Below are 26,026 nucleotides of genomic sequence, written 5' to 3'. Positions count from 1 at the left end.
CGTCACATCTCCTAGGACAGATCTCCTGTCAATAATTCATATTACTCAGCAGAAATACCAGCAGGAATAAAGTCAATACCTGCCTTAACAGTAACAGCTCTACATCTATTAAATCTTGACTACAAAGTGCAGAAGTCTGTTAGCATGCATTTCTAACTATATATTTGAGGAACAAATAAAGAAACCAACTCCCCACTTTTCAGCTGCACTTGTCAAATGGTTTTATGGCATTTAAATGCTCAAATCTTGTTGCAATTCAAAAGAAACAGAATAAATGTTAGTCTAACGAGCATTTCTAATTATTTTTTCTGATTTCTTCTGAAGGAAAACAGCTAAACTGTTCACATGTTATGAGTTAGAGAACTTGTGAATGTTGTTGTTATGGTCTGGAGAAGGTCAGGCTGAGCCTTAGACCTAGTTCAATTGTCCCCATTATATGCATGGAGATGGCAGCATGCTAAAACCTATAGGACTAAAACCTATAGGACTGCTCTGAGCATTAAGTCCCCTATTAGAAATATTGCCCATTTTCACTTCTCTCAGTTGTTCGTGCATCTGTTAAAGAGATGCTTGAAAAACATTTATAAACCCAAACAGAATGAATATGTTCATGTTTACCATTTGAAAGGTTTTCATCTGACAAACTGACATCTTCGTGTTAAAGAAGAATTTATCTTAAATGCATTTCAAATGACACTCAAATTTGTTTCTTCTACAGTTTGCTTCCATTCACATCAAAAAGTGACACAGATAAAAATACTCCAGATGTAAGATTTATTTCCAGATCTAAGAGAAAGCCTACTATAAGGTCATGAAACCAGAGATGGTTTTGCATGTAAGATGCTAAGGATAAAATGATGAATTATTCTCTACAAAGTTACCATGCAGTTGCTCCTACTGTAAGGTTACAGAAACCCTTTGCAAAACTTACCAAGGTCATCTTCAGTTTATCAGTGACAGATGAGTTATAGCTTTGTATCTTCTCTTTAACTTCTTCTTTACTGAGATAAACATGAGGTTCGGTCTCCTTCTGAACATCCTTCAACAAGAACAGCAGAGAGAGAGGTGTTAGAAAACAAAAGAAAGAACACTTCTCTTACAAGGTGGGATCTGAGCCTTCCCAGCCTGGGCGACAATTACCCCACAGGGCTCAATGCACATTAACCATCTGTATGGCAAAAGAAAGCTAGATGAGTCGAGTGGAACACTTGAACTGAACGGAGATGGTTAAACCAACACACCCAAAGACACTTGTGTCATTCTTTTGCCAATTGTTTTCACTCAGATATTTATTGGGGTATGTAAAACAGCTCGATTTGCTTATGTCAGTGCTATGCAATTCCATTAAGAACACAGCTGGATTTTTTGAAACATTACTTAGGGCACAAATGGGTATTTCTAAACAAACAAAGAGCGCACACAAAAGCAGTAGCGCATACTACCAAGTAACACCAGCAGTCCCAACCTGTGCCACAAAGGCAGGAGCATCCCCATGTTCCAGTCTAGAAACGCCCTGGGGCTCTGACTGCTATGTGAGCCATCACGAGTCACGCCAGCACCATAACGTCACACCACAGCCATGGCTTTTCCACGGGGAAGGCCCTATTAGATTTTCAACTGCTGCTCTTACAAGCTTGCTACGGATTTTACGCTCAGCAGTAAAACCAATCCCTGGAGTTGGATTTTATCCAAGCAAACATTTGTTCCCAATCCACGCATCACTGCAGCGAACAGCGTTATAAATACACTCTACCATGAGCACCAACGCCATATATAGTCTGAAAGAGTTGCAGTGCTCAGCTTTAACGATGTAAGACATCGCTTAGAAAGGGGAAGTGGAGGTCTGAAGCTTTTGGGGTCCATCTGAACACAGACACACGTGGGGAGCCATACAGAGGAGAGGAGCTCCCCGCGCACACGCGGCCCTTGAGACAAAGTGCTGCACACACCCGGACAGCGCATTGGTTTGCCAGGATGGCCACAGCCGGTGCGGAACTGAAAGCTGACATTTCCCAGAAAGAATGTGCAAAGCATTTTGCTGTCTTCTAATTTAAAACCGGCCAGTTTTAGCTCTTTGGAGCTTAGCGTTGCTTTTCCTATACGGTGTTTTACTAAATGACATGCTGGCGCTGACTTTTCTCCCATAGCTATAAAAAGAAAGGTGTGGACTGAACGCACTGGGAGCCTGAAACCTTGGGCTTCAATCCGGACTCCAATGCTGCTTTCCTGCATAACACAGGGAACACACCTTTTCTTCACTGATGAGGAAACTGAGGCAAAATGAACACCGGCCAAACAACTCTCCCAATGGCTCCTTAGCGTAACTCTTACTAAGCACGCAGAGCAACCAGCACAGCTGCCAAACCCCACCTCATTATTACAAAACACCAAGTTACTGAACGTCTTCAGAATCCAAGCCTGCAGTCCCACTACAGAAATGAATCTTTCTTACTCCTCTATTTGTCATCTTCCCCCAAACTGCCATCAGAGTTACAAATACAATCTCATCTAAACCTCTCGCTTCTTCTCCTCAGAGGCCATTGCAGCATTCACTTTGACAGCAAATGAACAGATGAAAATAAAATGGTATTTTCTTTTCCTTTCTTTTGCCTAAGTGCTGTTTTGTTGGTTTGTTTTGTTTTGTTTTTTTTCCTCTGAAATCAAAATAGGTTTTGCTGCTTTAGTGCTCAAAATAAGCAGTAAAAGCAATGATACAGAGCAAGTCTGGAACTATGGGCATTATGAATGCCATCTTCAAACCATGTGAAAACAGGCCAATGTTCTGGCCACACAAACTGGAGAGAACCCTTACTGCCTCTACGCCTGCTTTAACAGACCCAAAGCTGAAGACAACCCACATCTGCAGCTACAGACAAGCTCCTCAGCACAGACACCAGCTCATATCCGTCTTTCTGACAGATGAGCAGAGTGGGAGTTCATGCTTCTCCAATTTGCTAGCTCTTTTAATAGTGAATTTCTAATAGTGGACACCTCAGCTTTAATGTTTGCCATATTTCACGGACAACAGATGAAGCAGGTGCCTCTTCTCTACTTTGATGGAGCTGACTGTCACTGTTAAGATGGACCTGGACGGCCTTGAGAGGTAGGCCCATGCCAACCTCACGGAGTTCAGCAAGGTCAAGTGCAAGGTCCTGCATCTGGGCTGGGGCAATCCCAAGTACAAATACAGGCTGGGCAGAGAATGGCTTTGAGAGCAGCTCTGAAGAGGAACTGGGGGTGTCAGTTGATGAAAGATTCAACATGAGCCAGCAGTGTGCTCCAACAGCCCAGAATGCTGTAAACCTGGGTTGCATCAAGAGCAGTGTGATCAGCAAGTCAAGAGAGGTGATTCTGCCCTTCTGCTCTGCTCTTGTGAGACCCCGCCTGTGTCAAGTTCTGGGGCCACCAACACAAAAAGGACACGGAGCTGTTAGAGCAGGTCCACGGGAGGGCCACAAAGGTGATCAGAGAGCTGGAGCATCTCCCCTATGAGGACAGGCTGAGAGAGCCAGGGCCCTGGGGCTCTTAAGCCAGGAGAAGAGAAGGCTCTGGGGGGAGGGACCTTACAGCAGCCTTCAGTACCTGAAGAGGGCTTACAGGACAAATGGAAATGGCTTTAAACTGAACAGGGTAGATTTAGACCACATACTAGGAAGAAATTCTTTACTGTGAGGGTGGTGAGACACTGAACAGGTTGCCCAGAAAGGCTGTGGATGCCTCCTTCCTGGAAGTATTCAAGGCCAAGCCAGATGGAGCTTTAAGCAACCTGGTCTAGAGGGAGGTGTCTCTTCTTATAGCAGGGGGTTGGAACTAGATGGTCTTAAAGTCCCTTTCAATCCAAACCATTCTATGGATTCTTTTGTATGAAGGTGCACTTCAAGAGGTTTAATCTGGCAGAAAGGACTTTCAGTAACTGGAGATAACAACAAGAAAATACTGCCATTAATGGTGTAGGGCAAATTCACATGGCTCACAATAAGTAAACAATCTGTCCACATTACTACGAGTGTCCAACACCCACTGAGCCCTCCATGGACACAAAGCCAACTGGTCAGCTGTGCTCAGTGACTAACATCAGATTTGAGGCACCTGTGTCTTTCATTTTCACTAATTACACATAACCAATATGCAAGAATAGCTTCTTGACAAGACAGTACAGAGATTCCCCAAAGCTGAACTGCTCTTAGTATGGTTTGACAGTTGGCTTTTGCCATACAGCCTTGTCTAGCTATGTCTTCAGACACAAATCTCTGATCAACACACCTCAGCAGCTGGGGGAGGGCTTGGCAAACTATGACTTATTTCCTCCTGTATTTGTCACATAGTAACAGGACTCACCCAAGGAAAATCCCTCTGATAACTCTGCTTAGGTCCAGTAGATCAAATTCCACTGTGCTATCTCACAGATACCATCTGTAAAAGATCTTGAGTGACCCACCAGCAGCAGAGTAACAGCAGTAATAAACACATCTCTATTGGGCCTTGCAAAATGCCTTTATTGCGCTGCTGAGGAAGGTTCACTGAGCAGCTTAAGTCACACTTGCACAGAGTGAGACTGCTAGGAGAGCAGTTACTCCAACCTCACCAAGGTTAAACGGAGCTGAAGGGAGGGAAGGCATTCAGAGGTAAGATTTGGATGCCACAGCTCAGTATGCGTGACCTGTCCTTGTGACATTTCCGTCTGTCCTGGTGAGAGGAGAAGCCCGTCTGTGTCAGCTTGTGGCTCACCCAGCCCAGGACAGAAGCCACTTTTCTGGTTGTGGCCCTCAGAACCCAGAGGCATGCACTGCAAGCCCAGACACAGCTCCCCAGAGCAGCACTAGGGGTGGCATGCTGCAGCCCAACGACTCATCCCTGCACCTAATTGGATGCAGCTGATTCATCTCCAGCTCCTGGTGAGACACCCAGCATGTATGACCAACACAGTCTGCATGGTGGGAATTGTGAAACTGCCCCTTTTCCAAGGACAGGCCTGGTGACAACTTTTCCTAACCACAGATCCTTGCATGAGTCACTGCAGAAGCTCAGCCAGCACAACAGTTCATACTGTACCTTCTGTCAGCTTAGGTGCTGCAGGGCCTACCAAGACACTTCTAGGTGCCAGTGTTCCAAAAAACAACAAAAAAAGAACAATAGACTTATAGTGAGTTATTTTGGTAACACACAAAAACCTGTGTGAGGTGTCTCTACATCACCATCCAGATGATGACCTCAGCAATGGCAGCCATGTCACCGCCCCTTCCTCCTCCCAGCCCAGCTAAGTGTGTTTTCCTCATCAGAGCACTGTGTCTCCTTCCGTTCCCTGCTTCTCAGCCCAGCGCAGATGGGAAGGATAAAAACTGATGTCAAGATAGCTGAACTCACCAGAATGTGTATGGAGGATTTCTTGGGGTCCAAAAAGTTTCTTTAAGTTCAACCTATTAACTTCCTGTGAAAATCACGCTGCACTTCCCAACACTCACAGCACACACCACTGATGGCCATTCATATTAAAACCATTCCTCAGGTCAACTAAAGCAGTTCATTCTCGAATGAAATTCCTAAGGAACAGCTGCCAGTGAGAAGGAAATGAGGCAAGTGCTTTTGTTTCTCCACAGGGAATAGTTGGTCTTTCACTCAAACTCATGAGGCAATGTCTCTTAACAGTTGAGCCTCCTCTCAACAAAAAAGGCAGAAAATGATTTTTTCCTTTATCCCCTCCATACCCTGGAGTACATCCCATTTATTGTATGGCGGATGTTAAGAGAAGAATCCCTGTCTTTCTAATGCACATACCCAGTACTACAAGGGCCCCCAGAGGGTAGTTCTGTGTGAACCCTCAAGGAACACGACAAGAAGTGCATAGATCACAATTAAAATGAACTGCAAATCAAGTCACAATCCCCAAAAAAGAAGAATCACATCACATCTGGGACTTCCATAAAGTTCAAGTCCCACGGTTACTGCCAAAGCCTAGTCCTGCCTGCAGTAAGAAAGCACTAACCTCAACAGCTAGCAAGCTGCTATGGAGTCAGGCTAAGAAAAAGCCACAGCCAAAGACCCTGATGCCTTTTTCCTCAGGATCCAGGCCTCGAAATGGATGCTCAGCTTCCCCGACCTGCTTTTAATTTACAGGGGAATACAACAAGCTGCCTCTCCTCTAACCCCCCATTCTCACAACATTTCTAGGAACTTGGCTCCTTTGAGGAATGGGCAATCAAACTCCTCTTAACCTTCTGGCTTGATAGACAAGAGAAAACATAAAGGACAAAATATAAACCTGTCCCAGGAATACTGTAATATTGTTCTAAGGAGTCTAAACAGAAGGCCTGTGAGATCTCAAGCCAACGTTTAAGCAATGGCAGTGCCTACCTCCTGCCCCTCATACACCATATTAATCCCACACGTAGAGTGGACCCTGATACAGCCAGAAGAGTGGAGATGCACTGATCTGGCTGTGAATTATGATCAGGAGTTATTCTTAAGTTAAAATAGTGAGGCTTTGACAAATGCAATCTATAATAGATGAAAAAAAAAAGTATGTAAGTCTTGCTTAGTTAATAAAAAATGAAACTAATGCAACTTATTTAGTCTGTGTTTGCATTAAAGGACTAACAGCAGTAACATACAACACATAACCTAGCAGAGAATAAGAGAGAAAACACAGAGAGGGACTTCTTATCTCAGCACAGTTTTGTTACTTTCACCAGAGATAACTCTACATTTCCTACAACCTGCCAGCACTCCCACAGGAAAGAAAGACACTGAAACCCTGCAAACAAACATCTTGCTTTTCCTTCACCTTAACTCTCCCGAGATCAAAGCAATGCTGTCAGCAAGAGCAACTTCTTCCATCCGAGAGCAAGTCTGTGCTCAGAAGATGCACTCTTCTTTCCACAGAAAGTCTGAGAACCAGAGTGGAGATGCAGGTTGTGTCCACCCACAAATAGTAAGACATCAGCAGCCAGAAAAGTACAGAGAAGACAGACAATAACAACCAGCTAAACAAAAACCCAGACAAATCTGAAAACCCTACAAAGCAAATAAACAAAAAAACACAGTTCCAAGCTTGGCACCTTCTCATGTAGCTACACCTCAAAATGCCTGTGTCCTCTTGAAAAGGCACACACTGTTCCCTGGGTAAGGGAATGCCATTTTCTGATGGGACGGATGATGCGGGCACAGCAACCTCTGTATCCTGTTCAGTGCCTCTTTCTTTCTGAGCTCACTGTGACCCAGTTCCCACTCCCAGGTCAGTGGCACACGGGGCAGGATGCAGTCCAAAACACTCTGTTTTTCTGAGGAGGCTTGGCTCATCCAAGTCTTAATTATCCTAATGGAGCAAGAAAGAACAGCCTGCACCTGACTAAGAACAACCCACATTCTCAAAGCAGCAACAGCAGAAGCGCCCGCCTGGGCCAGGTGTACAGTCCATTCAGCCTGGTATTCTGTCTGCAACAGCAGCAGCAAAGAAGGCTATTTCGAGAGAGCACGTGAGCCTTTTCTGCAGCCTCTCCACTGGCATCCACAACTGTTTCTGCAGGAATGCAGAGGGTAGCTCCCTTCTGAGTGCTTTTAGTCTCCATTTATGGCCCTGCTGTCAAGGCATGCATGCAAAGCCTCTTGGAACCTGCTGATACTCCCTGTGTCTGCACCTCCTGCAGAAGCGAGTTCTGGAAATTCACAAATGCAGTGTGAAGGACTGTCATCTGCCTTCAAGTGACCTACTGCTGAGACAAAAGGAAACGTCCATTAAGCATAACGGGTGCCCCCTTAATCCTAACACTGCAAGACCTTGTGAACCTGAATTTCATGTCTGCTTACCCATCACCCTCATGACTTTTACAACATAATCACATGCCTCTACAAAATGAGGTGCTCTGAACTCTTCAGCCTTTCCTCCTAGCACAGCTGTCCCACCCTCTCCATCATTTTAGAGAAGTAGGTCCACTCTGCCCTGAGATGCGTTGAGCTAGGATGCACACAGAACACACAACAGGTGCATCAAAATGCTAACTTCAACACTACAGACCTGTGAAAAATCCCTAAGAAAGTTATAGCTTGGTTTCTCTGCCAGGGTTCTTTCATTGTGGTCAAAGAAAGCCACAGTTGATCATTCTGGTGTGATTTTACAAGGTACAGGCATTCCAGCCAATAGGTGCTTTTTAGATGCAGACCATTTTCAGTTTTTCCCATAGTACCAGCACACAATGGTGGCTGGCATGCTAATGAAAGGGTACCAGAAAGCATTATCTTTCTTGCCCAACTTCTCTGATGTAAACACTCTATGTTTATATGGTGAATACTTTTAAGCAGCGGAGAAGGAAAACACAGGCTTTAACTAACTTCCCTTTATTCATTCTAACAAATTATTTTCCTTTAAGCTGGGGCAATATAAAAGCAGTTCAAGTTCAGGCATTGTGAAAGGAAGGTTAGAAAAATAAATCTATTTGTTGGTAACGTTAACACTGCTGAAGTTTCAGTTATGTTTACCATGACTTCACCTCTGAAAACCCCTAGTAACAAAGCTTGTCATACCCTATAAGGCTGTACTTTAACTACTGGCACACAACCCAGTTTTTAAAAGGCAATCCTTTGCGTAGAGTGAAAACCAACCATATGAAGAATAGCCTCTAAGGCCTGGCATTAGCCTGTCCACCACAATACAGCAGATCTAATGCAGATTTCTACTTTTTTTTTTTTTTCATATTATGACACATTTTAAAAGCAATACATTACATGAGTTAAGCAACATTTCACAGCTATGTCAATTTGCTCATTACAGCTAGTAAGATAAGATGCAAGAAACAACACGACAAATAATTTCTCTCCTTCAGGTCTCCTCTATAGAAAGATAGGGGGTTTAATGAAGTACAGAGGGACAGTCAGCCTCTTTGAGACCTACACAACAAAATCTAGCTTCCAACAGACATCTGCAAACAAGCTTATAGAAGGAAGATACAGTATAGAAATCTAATTATTATATCTTGAAAAGAAGGTGAGCTATTCATCCAGATACCAAATCAGATGATTAAGTAACATCAGGACCTGGGGTCATTATACCACAGTATTTGCATGCAAACCTGAACTGCAAGAATCCAGCAGGCTCCATTTACCAGGATGCAGGAAGAGGCTGCTTGCAATGACAACCCCATGGTTTTCAAATGCATCTACAACATACACCAGAACTGGCACTGGAAACCAACCTGGGGAAGCTTGGTGGAGGAAGTCCCAGCCACGTGCCAGGCAGCGTCATGCTGCTTTTGCCCCTTGGCTATTGTCAGGCCTCTCATACTGAGGCAGGTTCAGTCGAAGGCCTCTCGTGGGGCTGGGCGCCAGGCTGGACTTCTGTGCCATCTTAGCTTCAGAGCAACATTCCCCTCCCAGGTCTGGCTGGGTAGTTCACAGACTGGCTCATCAAACCCTTTTTTAAGCCATCTGATGAAGCCTGCCTGCATCAAGAAGGCAGCAGCTTCCTACCTAGGCCCAGCTTCAGGGCTCATGCTATGGCAAATCTGCACATGGCCACAGTCCCATTAAGTCAGTCCATTTTGTTTGGATTTGATCTATTTGGAAAAAAAAACCAAAAAACAACCAAGTCCTTAAAAACCGCATGGCAGTAATGCTGACTGAAGAAGCACGATGTAATACACTGCCTCTCCTGAAACAGCACAAGCCTGACAGGTGGCTTTCCCCATCAGACCCTGCAATGAACACAGCACTGCTCAAATGGAGCAGTTTCTCAAGCCAGCACTGCCCATGGGGGTAAGTTCCTTGCTGAGAAACACACCATTCCCTCCATAGAGGAAGTACTGGATCTCTCTCAGTTCATCTGGCACTGACCTCATATCTGAAACTCTCCTGAAGGGAAGTCCTCCCCTACCACAAGTGCTTCTCAGGAAACTGAGGAAGCACAACTACCTACTTCTCAAATAAAAATCCGCATTCTGAAGGTCTCAAAGTCCCATCATAATTTGGAGAAAAAGCTGTAAGAAATCACTGATATCCTTATAAATGTATACATTCTCTAAGCCACCAAAGAACTGAAGTACCTTCTTAGTATGCTGAATGACAAGGCCTTCATATATATTTACTGCCAACTTACATAACTGCTGCTTTATATACACACATCAGATGGTAAGAGCTAAACCTAACTCCATATACAATAAAGTTTTCAGTGACAGCCCTTTTTCGGCAGAAAATGAAACAAATATGGGAAATACTTTTATACTAACACTATCTCTCACTGTGCCTTGTATGACTAACTCCACACAGCTTGCACTGAAGTGCTCGGGAGTCACCTTCAAAGAAGCTCCCAGTCTCTTCAAAGAGGCATCCAAATCCTGTATTTCACAAAAGCAAACAAAAGGAGACGCCCCGGCAGACTAACCTGCATGAAGGCTATTTCTCCTTTTACACTCCAGAAAATGTAGATCATCTGGCACACTTCATTAACAGCTAACAGACTGAACACTCCTGCACAGCCTCAGTATTAGCATGTTTTATTAAGAATAGGGTAGTAGCCAAAAGACATATCCCAGCACAATCATTAGACAACTGACAAGAAGGTGAAGGCAGGAAGAAGGGTCTCGACCCCGGCATTCAGCCCCTCACTACACTGACACATCCCAGTGAACTCACGCTCACTTAGGTATCTGAGGTAAGGTGTACTTGATCCTCAGATTGCTCTACTGTGAGGAAACAGAGCAATCTATGCATGTCTATGCCTTGAATAAACTCATCAGTATGGTAATGATAACCTGCTTTCTGAGGGCTTTTAATCCCTTGTTTTTCTACCCTCTGTTTAACAAACCATTTCCTCGGTTTTGTGGGGTTTCTTGAGGAGCGTGTGGTAGGGAAGGGCTTCTGCCATTCAGAAAAGACGAAGCAAGAGATCCTTCACTGTTTAAGGAACAGTGTCATAAACTCAGCTGCACACTTAAACAGGCTCCCCAGTACCTCAGTTTTGAGCAGAAGAGGACTGACAAAAGGACAAGTTTCTTCACAGCTCTTCCATTCTCTAAGGAGAAAGACAATAATCACTACTGCCATTACAAAAAAAAAAGAAAAACTACTACAACCTCATCTGACTTGACTCCTTTTGCAAAAATACACTTGCTGAATAGTAGCTGGCCATCTACTTTCAGTGTGAGTTTGTTTCTCCGTAATACCTACGTGTCCATTTCTCACAAGCGAGAGTTCAAGCCAACTGACTGCCTCAAGTTTTAGCGCATCCTATTGCAACAAACACTCCTGCACACGTTCCCAGCTGACCCATCACCACACTAGGCTAATGCTATGTACCACAGCTCATATTGCTTCCTGGTCTGCCATGAGCACGCTGCTCCCCTCCTCGGCAGCTCGCAAGTCATACCTCAGGCAGACAAGGCTGGAATAGTGAGTCATTGCAGAATAAAAGGGCAATTGCCACCATTTTATTTTTAATGCCATCAATAAAAGAGTGGGGCAAGAGCAATGTCCTTTAGAAAAATGCAGATAGGACGTTACGGAGGAGAACAGAGAAGGAGGTCACAGTGAATAGACTTGCATGGGCAGTGTGAACTGAACAGAAGCCTTTAAAATGTGCTTACAGCGTATCCCAATAGAAGAGCTGGATAAACATAGCCCTTCTTCTGAAGGGTCAGAAGAGCACTGCCATAAGCCTGCGCTGAAGAAAAGCGCTTGCTGGCTCACAACCTGATTGCATGGCTCGTCTCCAAACACAAGCTATTTTACCACGCTGGAGAATGGCCTCCAGGAAACCTGTGAAGGGGAAAAAAACTTACAGGCTTTGTTCTTAAGCAGCAAATGGAAGAACGTGTTGATTCTACCACAAAGTTCAGAAGTTGTTCTTTTTTTCCTTCCAAACAGCTATTTCCCTGCTTTTATGGGCAGGATGTTACAGGCACAAGGAAATGCTGCTGTTACTCCACCTTTCCTTAGCCCCAACTTCTGTTTCAGGAAATGTATCACGAAGCTCATGAAGACACGGGATCTGTTAGAGCTGATACACACTTCAGGGGGAGGGAGAAGAGAGTCTTCTGGATTTGTTTCCCCCCACAGAAAACTCACACTTGCTAACATTAAAGAGAAGGGGGAGAATAAGGACCCGCCACACCCTGCAACAAATACCCTCGTAAGCCAGCACACATGGAAAAGTGTGGGTCACTTCACAGACAGGCACAGGATAAGCTGAGTGCAACTGAATCAAAGCTTATTTAAATAAGCAACAAATTCCACAAGGCAAAACCATAACGGAATCACTTTTAATAAGACTTTGAAATACTGTTTTCAATATTTCCTGTACTTTAACAGAAGAATATTGTCCTAGCCTAAGAATCTTGATGCTTGTGTTTTTAGGGGGCAAAATAAAGCAAGCAAACCGACAGAAGCCCAATGCTGTCAGTGGAGCAAAATTTAACTATCATAACAAAAAATGACCTGATTGTAAAGAAACACAGCACTTACCTATCAGCTTGTTATGTTACTAAATAATACACAAAGCGACCTCAGAACTGTATCAATCAATACACCAAGGAAAACATAGTCAAGGGGAACTTCCAACTGGAGTTGGAAGAAAATGAGAACATACCTGTAACTCCTGATGAACACAAAAGCATTAGTCCCATAAAGAGACTGGTCAGTTTGTTTTGATCCTTCTACCGCAAATACATAAAACAAGTCCAACAAGTCCTCTAACCACAGACCCATCACATGCAAGGGAACTCAGCTTTAAGCAACTGAACCAAACCTGGAACAATTTCACTTTCTTCTGTTCCCAACTTGCACAGTTTGTCCCAAAGACTGAAATTCAGTCAAGCTTTTTCAAACAGCTCCTTTGTGAAACATAGTTGCAGAAACTCTTCAAATTATCAGAGGCTGCAGGTTCGTGTAAAACTCTTTATGTAGTGCCCACTCGCACAGCGGAGTGGAAGAGCACCGCCATTTTCCTATCCAGTTCCCTGTCCAGGCAACATTGCATTGTAAGGTACAATGCTGGGAGCAGACCTGCAAGCTAGAGACAACTGAACAATAAACACAAAGTTCTCAGGTGCTGAGTTTCTTCTTTTTGAATTAGTTGGTGTTGGTTTAAAACCACATTTAGCATCCAAATGATGATTTCCTTCTCAGCAAGCTGTATTATGAACACCAAGAGTTACAGCAGCGTATTAAAAGAAGTATCATATCTGCATATAGATTACAAGGCATCGTTGGTTCTGGGAAAGTTCTCTCAAGAGAACCAAACCTGGTCCTTTACTACTAGGACCACCAATTAAGTCCTAATCAAATGAGTAGAGTTATTCACACAATCATACTTTATCAGGATTATTTGTTAGTGATTCCTAATGAAACAAGCAGTCACTCACACAAGGCTCTGTAAATATACCAAGGTGACACACAGAGAAGCAGATGTGCACACAGTGTTGGAGCACGTGTTGGGATTTTTTTGGTGTTTCTTTTTTTTTTAATAAAAAAAAAATAACATGGCAACATCAAAGTATGGAAACACAGGGACTTAAAGGGAGTTTACTGCGTGCTTTTAATCAAATGTGTCTTATGATGCAAAGTGGGAAGAAGCCAGATGCAGCTGGCTACAGTATTATAAAATCAGCATTTCAGAAAAAGAGCAGGGGTAATATAAACAAGCAAACTACAAAGCACGCAAGTGATGCTAAGAAAAGATAATGTTGCGGGGAGTACAACTTGCAACGCCACCACACCTCCTAGTTTTGCTTCAGCAAGCCCCATTTTGTATGCAATTTCTCAACCCTGTTCTTGTACGTTATTGGAAAATTAACAAGAGCCCCAGACATATTACAGGCTTCACCAGACTAGGAAATACCATGTTTCTGATAAGCCAGAAGAAGCCTTCTCTTAAGCTAAGGAAAGAGGCTGATCAAAACCAACACTGTCCTGATGAAGACAGTGATACGACTTGTAGTCCCAAGCATGGCCACAGAATTTTACTAGAAATGAAGCATACGGGTGCTCCCAGCCACCCTCCCACAGACTGACAGTGTCACAGGTGGCAGTGATAGCACCCAGCAGAACCCAGCAGCTTCCAAAAGCACGCTTGCACCTACAGCCATGCAGGATGAGTTTGGGCAGATGTTCGCTTTCTCCAACAGGATCAACCCTGCTAAATGCCAGCCACGGGGCTGCACTCCTCTTCTACTCAGAATATCTTGGGCACCCAGCAGCAGCTCTTTGCCTTCCCTGCCAATGCAGGATGCCCAAATTCCATCTGATTTAAAACACTCCGAGAGGAACTGGTGATGTGCCCTGCGGCTGCTGCTGTTCCCTGCCAGAGCACCAGCCCTCTGCAGTACCTTGGGTCAGGACCCGTTGTCACCAAAAGCATTCCTGTGTACCAGCATTCCCCACAGCCTGCGCCACAATCCCTCTGCAACCTCCATGCGAACTACTGCCTGTTAAGAGAAGAATTTGTCAGCACAACTGGAGATTCCTGAGAATATCAGCTGTAAACTGAAGGCTTAGCAGGCTCTTTCTGAAGCATTACACATGACAGAGAAGCATTATATCTGCACCCATAATCTCAGCGTTCTTGTGTTTCAGTTTACAGTAAGAGCCATCTATCTGCTAAGAGGATGTTTCAAAATACCAAATGATTAGGGATGCTGGCAGTAGGCACTAGATCTTCACATCAGCTTTTCTAACATCATCATATCTTCCAGATCTGACTGCTTCAGTTTAGAAAAAGTCCTCCTTCAGGAAGAGCTACTGCTGCCTTCCACCACAACAGCTGTCTGCAAAATACGTTGTCTGACCACGTCTAATGCCTCACTGCTATTTGTGTCCTGATCCAAACAGTTTAAATCACCGTGTGCTCCTTGTAGCCCAGCAGCACAGAAATCACTGAACAAATCCAGTGTAGGATGATTAAGAACATAAGAAAGAGGAGCTAAGAGAGCACAACTACCCTCATTTAGGTTTAAAAGCAGCAGAACACAGCTCTCCCCCACACCCATACAGACTTAGAAACTCCAGCGTGCTTATTAGAAATAGGAGCCATCAAAACACTGCCAAGGGACACCTGGCCCCTCCAGAGGCCTCTAATTTGCTTTCTCTGCAGCTGGATAATGGATAAAGTCTGTTTTTCACTCCTGTACTCTAATCAGGAATGAAAAGCATTACAAATTTTGCCATGAACACGCATGTAGTTTTAAGGAGAAATGTTTAATCCAGCAGCCTTTAATTACATGCTTGGAGAGCAAAGCACTGAGTAGGCTATCAGCTTCACCACAGATTTGATCAAGACCACTCAGAGATGGGTTTAAGTGCTTTTCATTATCAATAATTGTGTGTATACATATATATATATATATATAGGGCTATGGAAAGCTATCAACAGCGGTTTCAGCTCACATCCACGTGTCAAGTTTGCAACAACAATTTGAAAACACCATTTATAAAACACAAACCACTGTTTGTATGAATGAAGCTGGATGCACAAATATGCATCAGAAACTGCAGCAGCTGTTTTTTAGTAGATTTTAACTTCGATTGGTGTCAATTGCCTGAGCCTGGGTACACAGGACTACATAATAAGAAGATACTTTCTCAATATGCAGCCACGACTGCAGTGGAGGGAGAATGTGCAGGAAAAGGCCATTTTGTCCACAGCAGAAATTTGGTTGGGTGTCTCTAAAGCAGCTGAGCAGCTACAGTATCTGGAAGGACAACAGGGAACCAGAAGGGAAAAAGCAGTGCAGGCCAAGGAATTCAGGGCTATAATGCTGAAGGAGATCATACAGTAATGTTTCATAAAGGAGGCTTAATTCAAGGATGACCTTTAAATTAGTTTAAATAAGTAAATGCACAGATTTTACAGTTATACTTTTCTTCAACAGTCTAACAAAGGCTAAGAAAAAGCTCATTTACTCAAGTATTAAGAAGAAAAGTACTGCTTTGCCTTGCACTGCACACAATACTGCTTTCCTCACGCACTTGCATACAGGAACATTTTTAAGTGCTCTGTGGCAGCATTTTCACTAAGCAACTGTGACTGCAAGGTTGGGAAAAACCCCAGCCTGCGAGGTCCCTGACTGCAGAGGCTGGCAGCAGTCCAGCGAAGGAGGCAGGAACCTCTGGGATAAATACTGCTCAGCAGAAACCGATCCCAACCCTGTCCTGAAATGGAGTTTTAAGCACAAAAATAGTCGCAGATGACCACCAATGGCAGGTTCTCCCCTTTTAGGGGAGCTGCCTTGAGAGCAGTGAGGATACGCTGGATCTCATAGGCAGGATCTGCGTGCTGCCAGCAATGTGAGGTCTGTCAGATCCTAGACCTAGTCAGATCACAAGCAGAAGACGTTTCTCACAAATGGGGGAGCGCACAGAGCTGTATCAGAACAACCCAAATGCTTCATTCTCATTCCAGTCAATACAGTGAGACATCTCCCAGCAGTCAATCCCAAGTGCCATATTTGTCAAATCCCCATGCACCCAAGATACCTGCAACTCTTGAAGTGGCAACCCAAGGCATGGCAGAAAACCCACCCCATAGTACCCAAAATGGCAGCAGGTACCTCAGGCCTAGGCAATGAATTCCACCCCACAGGCTGACTTGGTGTTGAGCTGAATTTCTCCAAGCTCCACTGCCAGCACTGGCACCAAGGTATCTGCACTCACACCATTACTGCATGGACACGTTCCGGTCCTGAGCTGAACCCCAATGATACCAGCAAGAGGTAGAGTTGAAAAACAAAAAAGATGGGGTGCCTTTGTGTGCAACATAGTTAATTTGAGGAATCCTGTGCCACGGCACACTGTGGATGTTACAAGTTTACACGAGTTCAGAAACAATTAGATAACTCACCGAAGATCACCTAGCTCCAAATCACCAGAGGCTGGGAAAACACTCTGGCAAAACACCACAGTGTATATGCTCCATCCTACTCCTCCCTTGGCACCGACTGTAAGCAACTGCCAGACAGGATACCAGTGTAAACAGCCCTCACTTTTGAGCTCCCAAGCTATCATATACCATAACCCAAGATTTAATACTGATGCATCAGAGAGTGGGCCCTGAACCAAGGCCAGGCTAGCCAAACACAGCCTTATACAGAGCCTGGGACGTGAAGCTGGGGTTCATGTACTCAGCTGTAATGCAGAATGGGCCTCCTACAGCCTGAAACACGAGCAGTAGTGCACTTGTAGATGGGAAGATGCTGTTAATGTGTTATTATTGGAAGGCACACTCACAAAAAATTGTGAAATACCATTGGAAAAAAGAAGTCTATACTGAAGGGATTCATTTTTCTTCTAAAGCAAACTTGGAGTACTCTGCAGGAAATTTATGGCCATATGACATATCCCACAATCACAAGAAGGGGAAAGACTCATCAAGATTAGCACCATACATTCTGAGTAATGGATGAGGAAAACAGTCTGTGGGAGGCAAGCTGGCAAGCAATAAGGTAATTAAGAACCATAATCTAACTGAAAGAGATGAGCAGGAGAAATAACTCTCACTCTTCCAACTAGTAACAACTTAGCTATCCAGTGTTTTCAGAAATAAACACACATTTTAATGTGTTAATTCATACTAAGATTTATTTTAATACCTAGAACATCCAATCCAGAACAAGAGTACCACTGAGCTAGGATTTGTCAACAAACCATGAAGACTACAAGGAAGCTGTACATTCAAGGACAATGAGATGTTTGCAGATGAGAACAATCGTACTTGACTTTACACGATGATGCCCTGGCACATACATACTTCATATCCGACCAAAAACACCTCCAAACAACTTTTTTATTTTTATTTTTTAAACAGATTGATGATAAACTAAAAGACATGGGAGCTTTGGCTTGAACAAAGAATTAACAAGAAAAGAAGAAACATTGCAAACAGCAGCCATGCTTTCTCACTGCACCCCTGGCCTCTTATTAAAATAGGCTGCAGTAGACATAACTGTTCTAAACCATTTATTTCAAGAGTGCCTCTCTTGGGAGAAGGAGTTTATTTAGCTTTTTCTCACAGATCAGCTTTATTTTCTTGCTTTACTACAGAACTCCTAGTTATTACCTACACTACTGTTTATGATGAGATGCTGTTACACAAATTGTTTCCCTGCCTTTACTGATGCCACCCTCAACCTCTCAGCATTGCATTCACACATCCTCCAACCAGCAGACATGCTGGGAGCTACCTCAAGCTTAGCTAGACTCAACACTCACCCCTCTCCTCTTCAAGTTTCATCATCAACTTTCAAATACAAGTCTTCAATCTGAAGTCTTAGTGTTTAACTACTAAGAGCCCCTTGTCTGGTTTCAGAGATGAGATCTACCTGAAGGCAGCAGAACAAGATCTCTCATGCCATCTGAGGACGGCAAGGTAACCCCACCATACTTACTGAAGATGATTTAGAAAACAACTGTATAGAGATCTCAGTTTAAGGAAAACAAAAACCAAAAACCCCACAAATGACTGTCTCGAGGAAAACCTGGCACTCCAAATAACGTGACAAGCTCCATGGCAGCCAGCTCTTGTTTCAACCCAAGTGGCAGATATGAAACTATTACAGCCAGCTTTCATTTTGACAGGTCAAGAGGGATCTGCAAATGCTACACATTTATGGAACATAAGAATGGATCTATCTGGCCAGGACAAAAGGAAAAGTAAGAATTACCACCTCTGTTCACAACCTTCAAGGAAAAGAGATCTGTACATCCTAAGACCTGACACTCAACTGAAACAAGTATCAACAGCCTTCTTTCAGGACAAAATATAAATAAAGGTATAATTTCCTGCCCATACACAGAGAACAGAGCAAGGAGAAATGCAGGAAGTTGAGCCTGTATCATATATGACCATATCTAAGTAAAGATACCAATTAAAGAGTGACCTAAAAGAAAAATGGGATGTACTGCCATCCATCTTGCAGCCAACTGCTGCAAGAGGTATTAAAACAACAACAACCACCACCACCTAAAACCCACCACTTAAAAGGTTGATAGGACTATGAGAAGATAAGGTATCTGGTCAAGAGTTCAAGACTACATTCAAGTTTCATGAGGTAATCAGATACTGTGTGGAACCCAACAGCACTGGATACCCTTCCCGAGCAAATGAAAAATGATCAGCTGGAAACTAACAGGGCAGCTTCTGTGTTCCTGGGTACTGGGAGGACCAAACCCTGCCTTGGGAGGTAATCCTCAGTCAATTCTTCAAATGTATAGCCTGCAGCTAATCAGCAGAGCTAATCCCCTTCTTGCAAGATGGATCTTTTCCTAACCGAAGAGAATGCTGATGAGAGAAGAGAATGGAGATCTTACAGGATATATTGCACATGTTAAAAATACATACAGAATGTGCAAAAGCCCATATGCACACTTGCCATTTACCACGTGATCCCTAGCCTGGATAATAAAGCAGAGCAGTACTGGGAGAGGCAAAAGCTCCATCTGGTAACCCTGAAAAAGAAAAGTGAAACTCAAAGCCGCAGAACAACAACAAAAAGTCAACCTTTCTTAGTTCATTATCGCCTTTTCCCCAGAAATCTGCATTGATGAGAAAGCTGGATGGACGGTGAAAGGAAAGGGGTTTTTGTGGGTTTTTTTTTTGAAAGTACTGTTGGAAAAAAAAAATCCACCCAAAAGTATCCCACCACCATCTGTTGCAATTTATAGCAAAGATGTATTTCAAACCATATAATCCCCCGAGGCATGCAACTACTCCTCTTACTGACCTCTCTTGTATGATTCAGAGAATTCTGCCTCGAGTAGCACGAGCATAGAACCACATCCCAGGGAATTAGATGAGTGGAAGAAAATCTTCCTATATCTTCTAGAATCAGCAACTGTTTCTCAGCATTTTGCAAGTTCTGCTACTACCCAAACTTTGTTACTTTCCCACAATCCCTGGGCTGAGGAATGCACAGGGAGATGATGGAACACGAACTTTTCCCAAATGCCATTAGCATCTGGATAATGCCGCCCCAAGGAGCTGCCAGAAGGTCAAAAAGTCAACGTGTCCCACCTGCACTACGTGTAACCCCAAACACCACCCAGGTGATGGCAGCTAAAAAGACTAATGGTGAATTTCCACACCTCTCCTTCTCCTACAGGCTTCCAGGCAGGAGGCTTCTCCTGCCACGTTTTCCTCTTGTCAGTAGAGCTATGAAGGATGCTTTATGGCCACCTGCAGAGCAGAACTAGGGAAGCACTAATGCAGGTGGCTCAATTTAGAATGTGGTTGCACTGGTACAGGAGTGGAGGCTCCTGAAAGTTCAGCTGGTTGCAGAATACAGTAGATTATTAATGCAGAACTTCTGAAGGACAGGCTTCCATGCATGCAAATTGGCTGGTTGTCCCAAAATACCGTGGGTTAGGCCCAAACTACAGATCACTGTCTGATCTATCTCAACAGGGAGTGAGAGACAGAAACAACGGCATTTAGGGGAAGGCAGCAGCCACAGGGAACACCCAGGGCAGCTAGCACCTGCCTGGGAGGCAGGAGTGGCATAGCAGCACTGAGTAACTGTTATCTGACAAGGAGAAGGAGTGGCTGTGGGAAGTTGGGAGATCATAGATATTAGGAAAGTAGAGCAGGGAAGAGATGAAAGGGCTGAGGGGCAGACAGGCACCCAGCCCAGGCTGAGTCACTGCTGCCGAACTGGGGAGCCTGGATGCAAAAAGGAGCCCCACAGCTGACAGCTGCTGCACCTGAGACACTGAGTGGAAATCATCCCAGGGAGCAAAAAAACAGCTAAGAAGGGATGGGAAAGAAGTGTGAAGAGAAGATACGGGCTGTTGTTGTGAGAGGAAAGTGAACACAGCCACTGTTTCTATAGCATGGGCACCCCAACCCTGCAGGAGTTTCAATAGCTTTGCTGTGCCAAACTGATCTGTCACCAGTACAGACTCTGCACCCAGGCAGGGGAACATCTCAAAGATGCCACAGCCACTTCTGTTATGTCCCACTGCAAATGCTCAGTAGTCTGGGAAATACACATACTTCTCCTCAGCTCTGGTTTAAGTAGCTGCTGTAGAGTGAAGGCAAAGAAACAGACAGCTCTGACTTGCAGCTCTCCCTCATCCAACCCCATCCCAGCGAAGCTCTGCCTGTGCCTGCAGCTTTCCCTGCTGTCTGGTTTAGCACAACATCCTTTGATCTCCCTCCAGCAGCTGCTGTCTGCCTGCCCCTTCCTGGGACACCCAGAGCTCAGATGCAAGCTACAGCAGCCCACAAAAACAGCACTTCAGTCCTCCCTTCTTTAAAGATAAACTCACACTGCATAACAAGCAAAAGAGGAAATGGAAATAAAGGAGAGCTGGTTGTAATGAGCTGGCAGACTGGCAGGTCAAGCAGTACTTGCTCCTCCATACAATAGCCTAAGTAAAAAGAAAACCAGAGGCAGCGAAGCTTGGTGACCTAGGGGTACCAGCAACAACACTAAAGCTGGTTACTGCTAGCTAATAAAGACAGAGCTGGGTCTGTCTCTCCTCACTGGTGAAAGCCAAAGAAAAAAAATGATGCACCTTTCTGTAGTTAAAGTGATTTAAAGTGCATGATAAGAAGGGAATCAAAGATGCACTTGAACTCGCCCAGTATCCTCAAATATCTGGAGGCACTTGTACACAGCACATACTGCGCCCATGTGTGTCTCAGAGAAAGCTGTCAGGTGTCACTGATGAACTTCAAATTAAAAGAGGACAAGTCAAAAGCACGGCTGTTTCTACTGCTATATGTAAAAGAGGCTTTGAAGAAAGCACCGCAGTCAAGCCCATTTTGTTTACAAGTACCTGTCACCATAGTTAAGCCACTTTAGGAAGTGCTTTATAAAAAGAATAAGGTAAACAGAGTGCTAAACCTGAGGCTTATAGACCTTAAATGCTTTTTCCAAATTACCTCTTGTTGCAATACCATATTCAGCAGAGCAGAATATAAAAAGGCTTTTCTGAACTTAAAGAATGTGAGGGCTGATTTTCATAGGTGTCAAGTGTTTGCAGTTGTCATCAACCTCTTCTGAAGGAGTAGGACAACAGAGGGCTGTCAGTTACACTAAAGAAAAGCAAAAGCTTTTAATCCCTTCCATAGAAGACAAACCTGTAACAACAAAATGTATTTGCACAGTGAAGTCTAGAAGGACAATTAACTTAAAACTTAATTCCTAAAATCTCGCTGTTGCTGTGCCCAAAACAACGTTGAAAACCAAACTTTCATTAATTGCTGTAAGTTCAATACTGGTGTACATTTCATGTGCTTCAGATAATATTTAATCACCAGCTTTGGCAGACAAATCCAGTATGTCTACAATAGATTTCTGCACAGTGCAGATTACCCGTCAATTCACATTTCCTGACTACTGAGCGATGAATGCTTAGATTTCAACAATTAAGTACTGTTTCTGCCTGATTAGCTGGCACTTGCAGTGGCAAAAGTGAATACGAACACATGAAAAACACCATGCAGTGCCTATGTTTTGATTTGTGCTTGCTTGCATTTTAAAATAAGAGAAATCTCCTGCTATTTTCAGCATGCTACCAACTGTCAGTTTGCTTTTGCTAAAAGAAGATCCTTCTCCAGTCTGATGCTTTGACTTGCTGAGAGAGAGGATGGACAGCACTTACAAGAGCTGTCTGTAAGATGGCAAATGCTCTGACAGATCGGTTAGCTGTTAGAATATTAATTCAGACTTGCAATGAAAGTCCTTTCTGCAAAGGAAACACAACCCATTAGATTTTTCCAGAAGAATGATAACACCTTCAGACTGGAAGCTGTGCATCTAATTTAAAACTTCTCAATAGCATATCATTCAAAATTGAACGTAGCACTGAATTATTTTATTGCTCAAGACTTAAGAGCCACAGGTACCACTGTGCAGTGTAGCACATCACTTGAAACTGTCATTAAAAAATAGATCTGTTTCTCTGGGTTTGTTTTTCCTTTTACCATCGTATGGACAATCCTCTACTGTGGGGAGCTGGGAAGGGAGAGTGGGGCTGTTTCCAAGAGAGTGAAAGCAGAGGCAGTGGACAATCTGCTGCAGAAAAAACACACCAAGTGGCTCCATGATCAGAAATGGCTGATACCGAGCTCCTGCCAGCAAGCTCAGCTCCTCCACAGACACCAAAGCGCCCTGCAATGCTGCCTCAGCAAAGAGCCACAGTGCAGGAACCAGCTCACACCTCTGCACCCAAACCATGTCTCACCCCAACAAAAAGCACTGTCACTGGCAACCCCGAGGCTCCAAATGGACATACCCGTCTCTGCTGGCAGAAGCTCTCAAGCGGCCCTACTCCCTCATTTCTCCTAAAGGGACTGCCTTACTGGTATTGCTTTGTCTTATTTATTTCAACCTCACCAAAACACAAGCAAGAGGCTGAAGTAACCAGCGTTACTCTGGACAGCGTTACTAGTGGCCACCCTCAGCAAGTTTGCTGATGACACGAAGCTGGGAGGATTGGCTGACACGCCTGAAGGCTGTGCGGCCATTCAGAGAGACCTGGACAGGCTGGAGAGCTGGGCAGTAAGAAACCGGATGAGGTTTAACATAAGCAAGTGTAGAGTCTTGCATCTCGGTAGAAATAATTGCATACACCAGTACAGGTTGGGGGAAGACCTGCTGGAAAGGAGCTCTGCTGAGAGGGACCTGGGCGTCCTGGTGGACGACAGGTTGGCCATGAGCCAGCAGTGTGCCCTTGTGGCCAAGAAGGCCAATGGCATACTGGGGTGCATTAAAAAGAGCATAGCCAGCAGGTCAAGGGAGGTGATCCTCCCCCTCTACTCTGCCCTAGTGAGGCCTCATCTGGAATACTGTGTCCAGTTCTGGGCTCCCCAGTACAAAAAAGACAGGGATCTCTTGGAAAGAGTCCAGCGGAGGGCCACAAAGATGGTGAAGGGCCTGGAGCATCTCCCCTACGAGGAGAGACTTAGGGAACTGGGTCTGTTTAGCCTTGAGAAAAGAAGGCTGAGAGGGGACTTGATCCAGGTTTATAAATACCTGAAGTGTGGGAGCCATAGTGGCGAGGCTGGTCTGTTTTCAGTAGTGCGTGGGGACAGGACTAGGGGCAATGGGCTGAAACTCCAGCATAGGAAGTTCCGCACGAATGTGCGCAAGAACTTCTTTACGGTGAGGGTGACGGAGCACTGGAACAGGTTGCCCAGGGGGGTGGTGGAGTCTCCTTCTCTGGAGATATTCAAGACCCGCCTGGACGCCTACCTGTGCGACGTGGTGTAGGGAGCCTGCTTTGGCAGGGGGGTTGGACTCGATGATCTCTAGAGGTCCCTTCCAACCCCTATAATTCTGTGATTCTGTGATTCTGTGACAACATGGCTGCTGATTCACATCACACCATGCTCTTCATGGCTCCTGTTTGTATGATGGAGCAAGCACTAAAGCCTTATCACCCAGAGCACTGTGTTTTCCCAAGTGTGACACAACCCAACAACACACACCTTCAATCTTGGACAGTCACCATTTTCTTTTCATCCTGAGTTGACAGCCTCACAGGTGACCTCTGCACCAGTGCACAGCCAAGCTGGGGTGGTTTTGCCAACTCTCATCTGTAACACTCCAGCAGTCTGAAGATACCTCTTTGCAACCGGAGGCATCCAGCAGAACACATGCCAGCTCTCCTGCAAGCAACACCTACAATTCTATTCGATTAGCAGCATTCAAATTTGAACTTGGAGCCTACAGTGAAGTTGTACGGGAAAAACCTACTTGAGGTGATACAAATGACCACGTGCCTTTACAATATACAAAATCACTCAGTTCCACATGTTCCTAAACTTCCACACGTCTACTAAGAGAGGCATATACTTTATGAACTTAAATGCAATCTCACATCCCGTTCTCTGACGGCTAACATTAAAAACAACTGCTGCTGAAAGCAAGGGAGATGCTTAATCCACAAAGCATTTGAAAACTGCAGAACTACAAGTGTCACGCTGTGCTCCCACATTCAGAAGTACTTCCTTCACTAATCTCTCTCACCAGACTTACCATTTAAAATTTCCTGCTGTGCTTCATGCATTTACCTACAGTCATTTGTTTATAAGCCACCCTGCAGTAGAAACCGCATTGCTATAATCAAAGTTGTCTTATGCAACTGATTGGACGTGGCAATAATGCAATACATCCTCACTGTGAAAGGCAGCGCTGCTACAAAAAGAAGGCATGCAGAAGATACTGAAATTCATCTGAATGACAAGCATGAATATTCTACTACTGCACTGCAAAATGCTTTCATGTTTTATGGCATTCTTACCAATACTACAAATCCAGCCACTCTCCTCAATAGTCTCCCAGTTTACTGCTACCCTATGGAACAACTAAAAGTAAAGTAGGAATTTAACTTGCTTCCTATCATCTTGCTGCTAAGAACAAACACTGTCATTGCATGATCCAGCTAAGACAAGTAACCACCCTCTTACAATAACAAAGAACTCGAAAGGAATCCTGTTTTCCAAAGATGGAAGTGGCAAAAGCAGCTAAGAGGAGAAAAAAAACAGCATCCTTTGCTCTGACAGAGGCGATGGCTTACAGCTAAACCCTACATTATATATCAACTGCAAAACGAAGGGTTTGGGGTTGTTTTTTTGTCCTTTTAAAATATAAAGGATTGCATTAAAGATAAGGACATTTTGTATATTTGCTTATAAATCACATTTTCGATCCTGTCCCTCCTACATCAATTCCTGGAAAGAAAAGAATGATGAACTTTTACTCAGGTGAGATATTTGCAAAGACCAGGACAACTCATTCCCTTTGCCTTAAAGGTCTGCTATGATTAGGACGAAAATGGATTTGATCTGTTCTCTTTCGCACAGGATTTTCCAAGGTTTGCTTCACCTGGAGGTAACTGGTTGAAGCCCTTGGGCCTCTGCCATCCAGAGAGGAAAGGATCTGCAGGCAGATTGTTCTCGCAAAGTACTCATGGGTCGTTCCTAACACCGAGGACTGAGAACACTGAGCTGCTCCAGAGAATTAGTCCTACAGAAACAAAGCACCTCACTTCCAAAAACCATCCCTAAATCCCACTCCTTATTGGAAATCATCTCCAATATCAC

General features: G+C 44.2%; 1 protein-coding gene across 4 annotated transcripts in view; it reads right to left on the bottom strand.

Moving 5' to 3' along the window:
• The window catches only part of RASSF3 (Ras association domain family member 3), a 97,567-nt gene that overhangs the window by 4,686 nt on the left and 66,855 nt on the right, over window positions 1-26,026 (bottom strand). For 3 of the 4 annotated variants that reach the window (XM_072326373.1, XM_072326374.1, XM_072326372.1), the window contains one exon: window positions 932-1,039. In XM_072326373.1, the coding sequence (XP_072182474.1) occupies window positions 932-1,039 (108 nt within the window). Of the gene's footprint in view, window positions 1-931; window positions 1,040-14,309; window positions 14,394-26,026 lie in introns of those variants that run through there. The other variant, XM_072326375.1, reaches the window with a different exon arrangement.

This window comes from Excalfactoria chinensis, chromosome 1 (genome assembly GCF_039878825.1).
Source record: "Excalfactoria chinensis isolate bCotChi1 chromosome 1, bCotChi1.hap2, whole genome shotgun sequence".
In the NCBI taxonomy this organism is placed as follows: Eukaryota; Metazoa; Chordata; class Aves; order Galliformes; family Phasianidae; genus Excalfactoria; species Excalfactoria chinensis.
The sequence above is the reverse complement of the archived record's forward strand: the minus strand, read 5'-3'. Positions and strand labels throughout refer to the sequence as shown.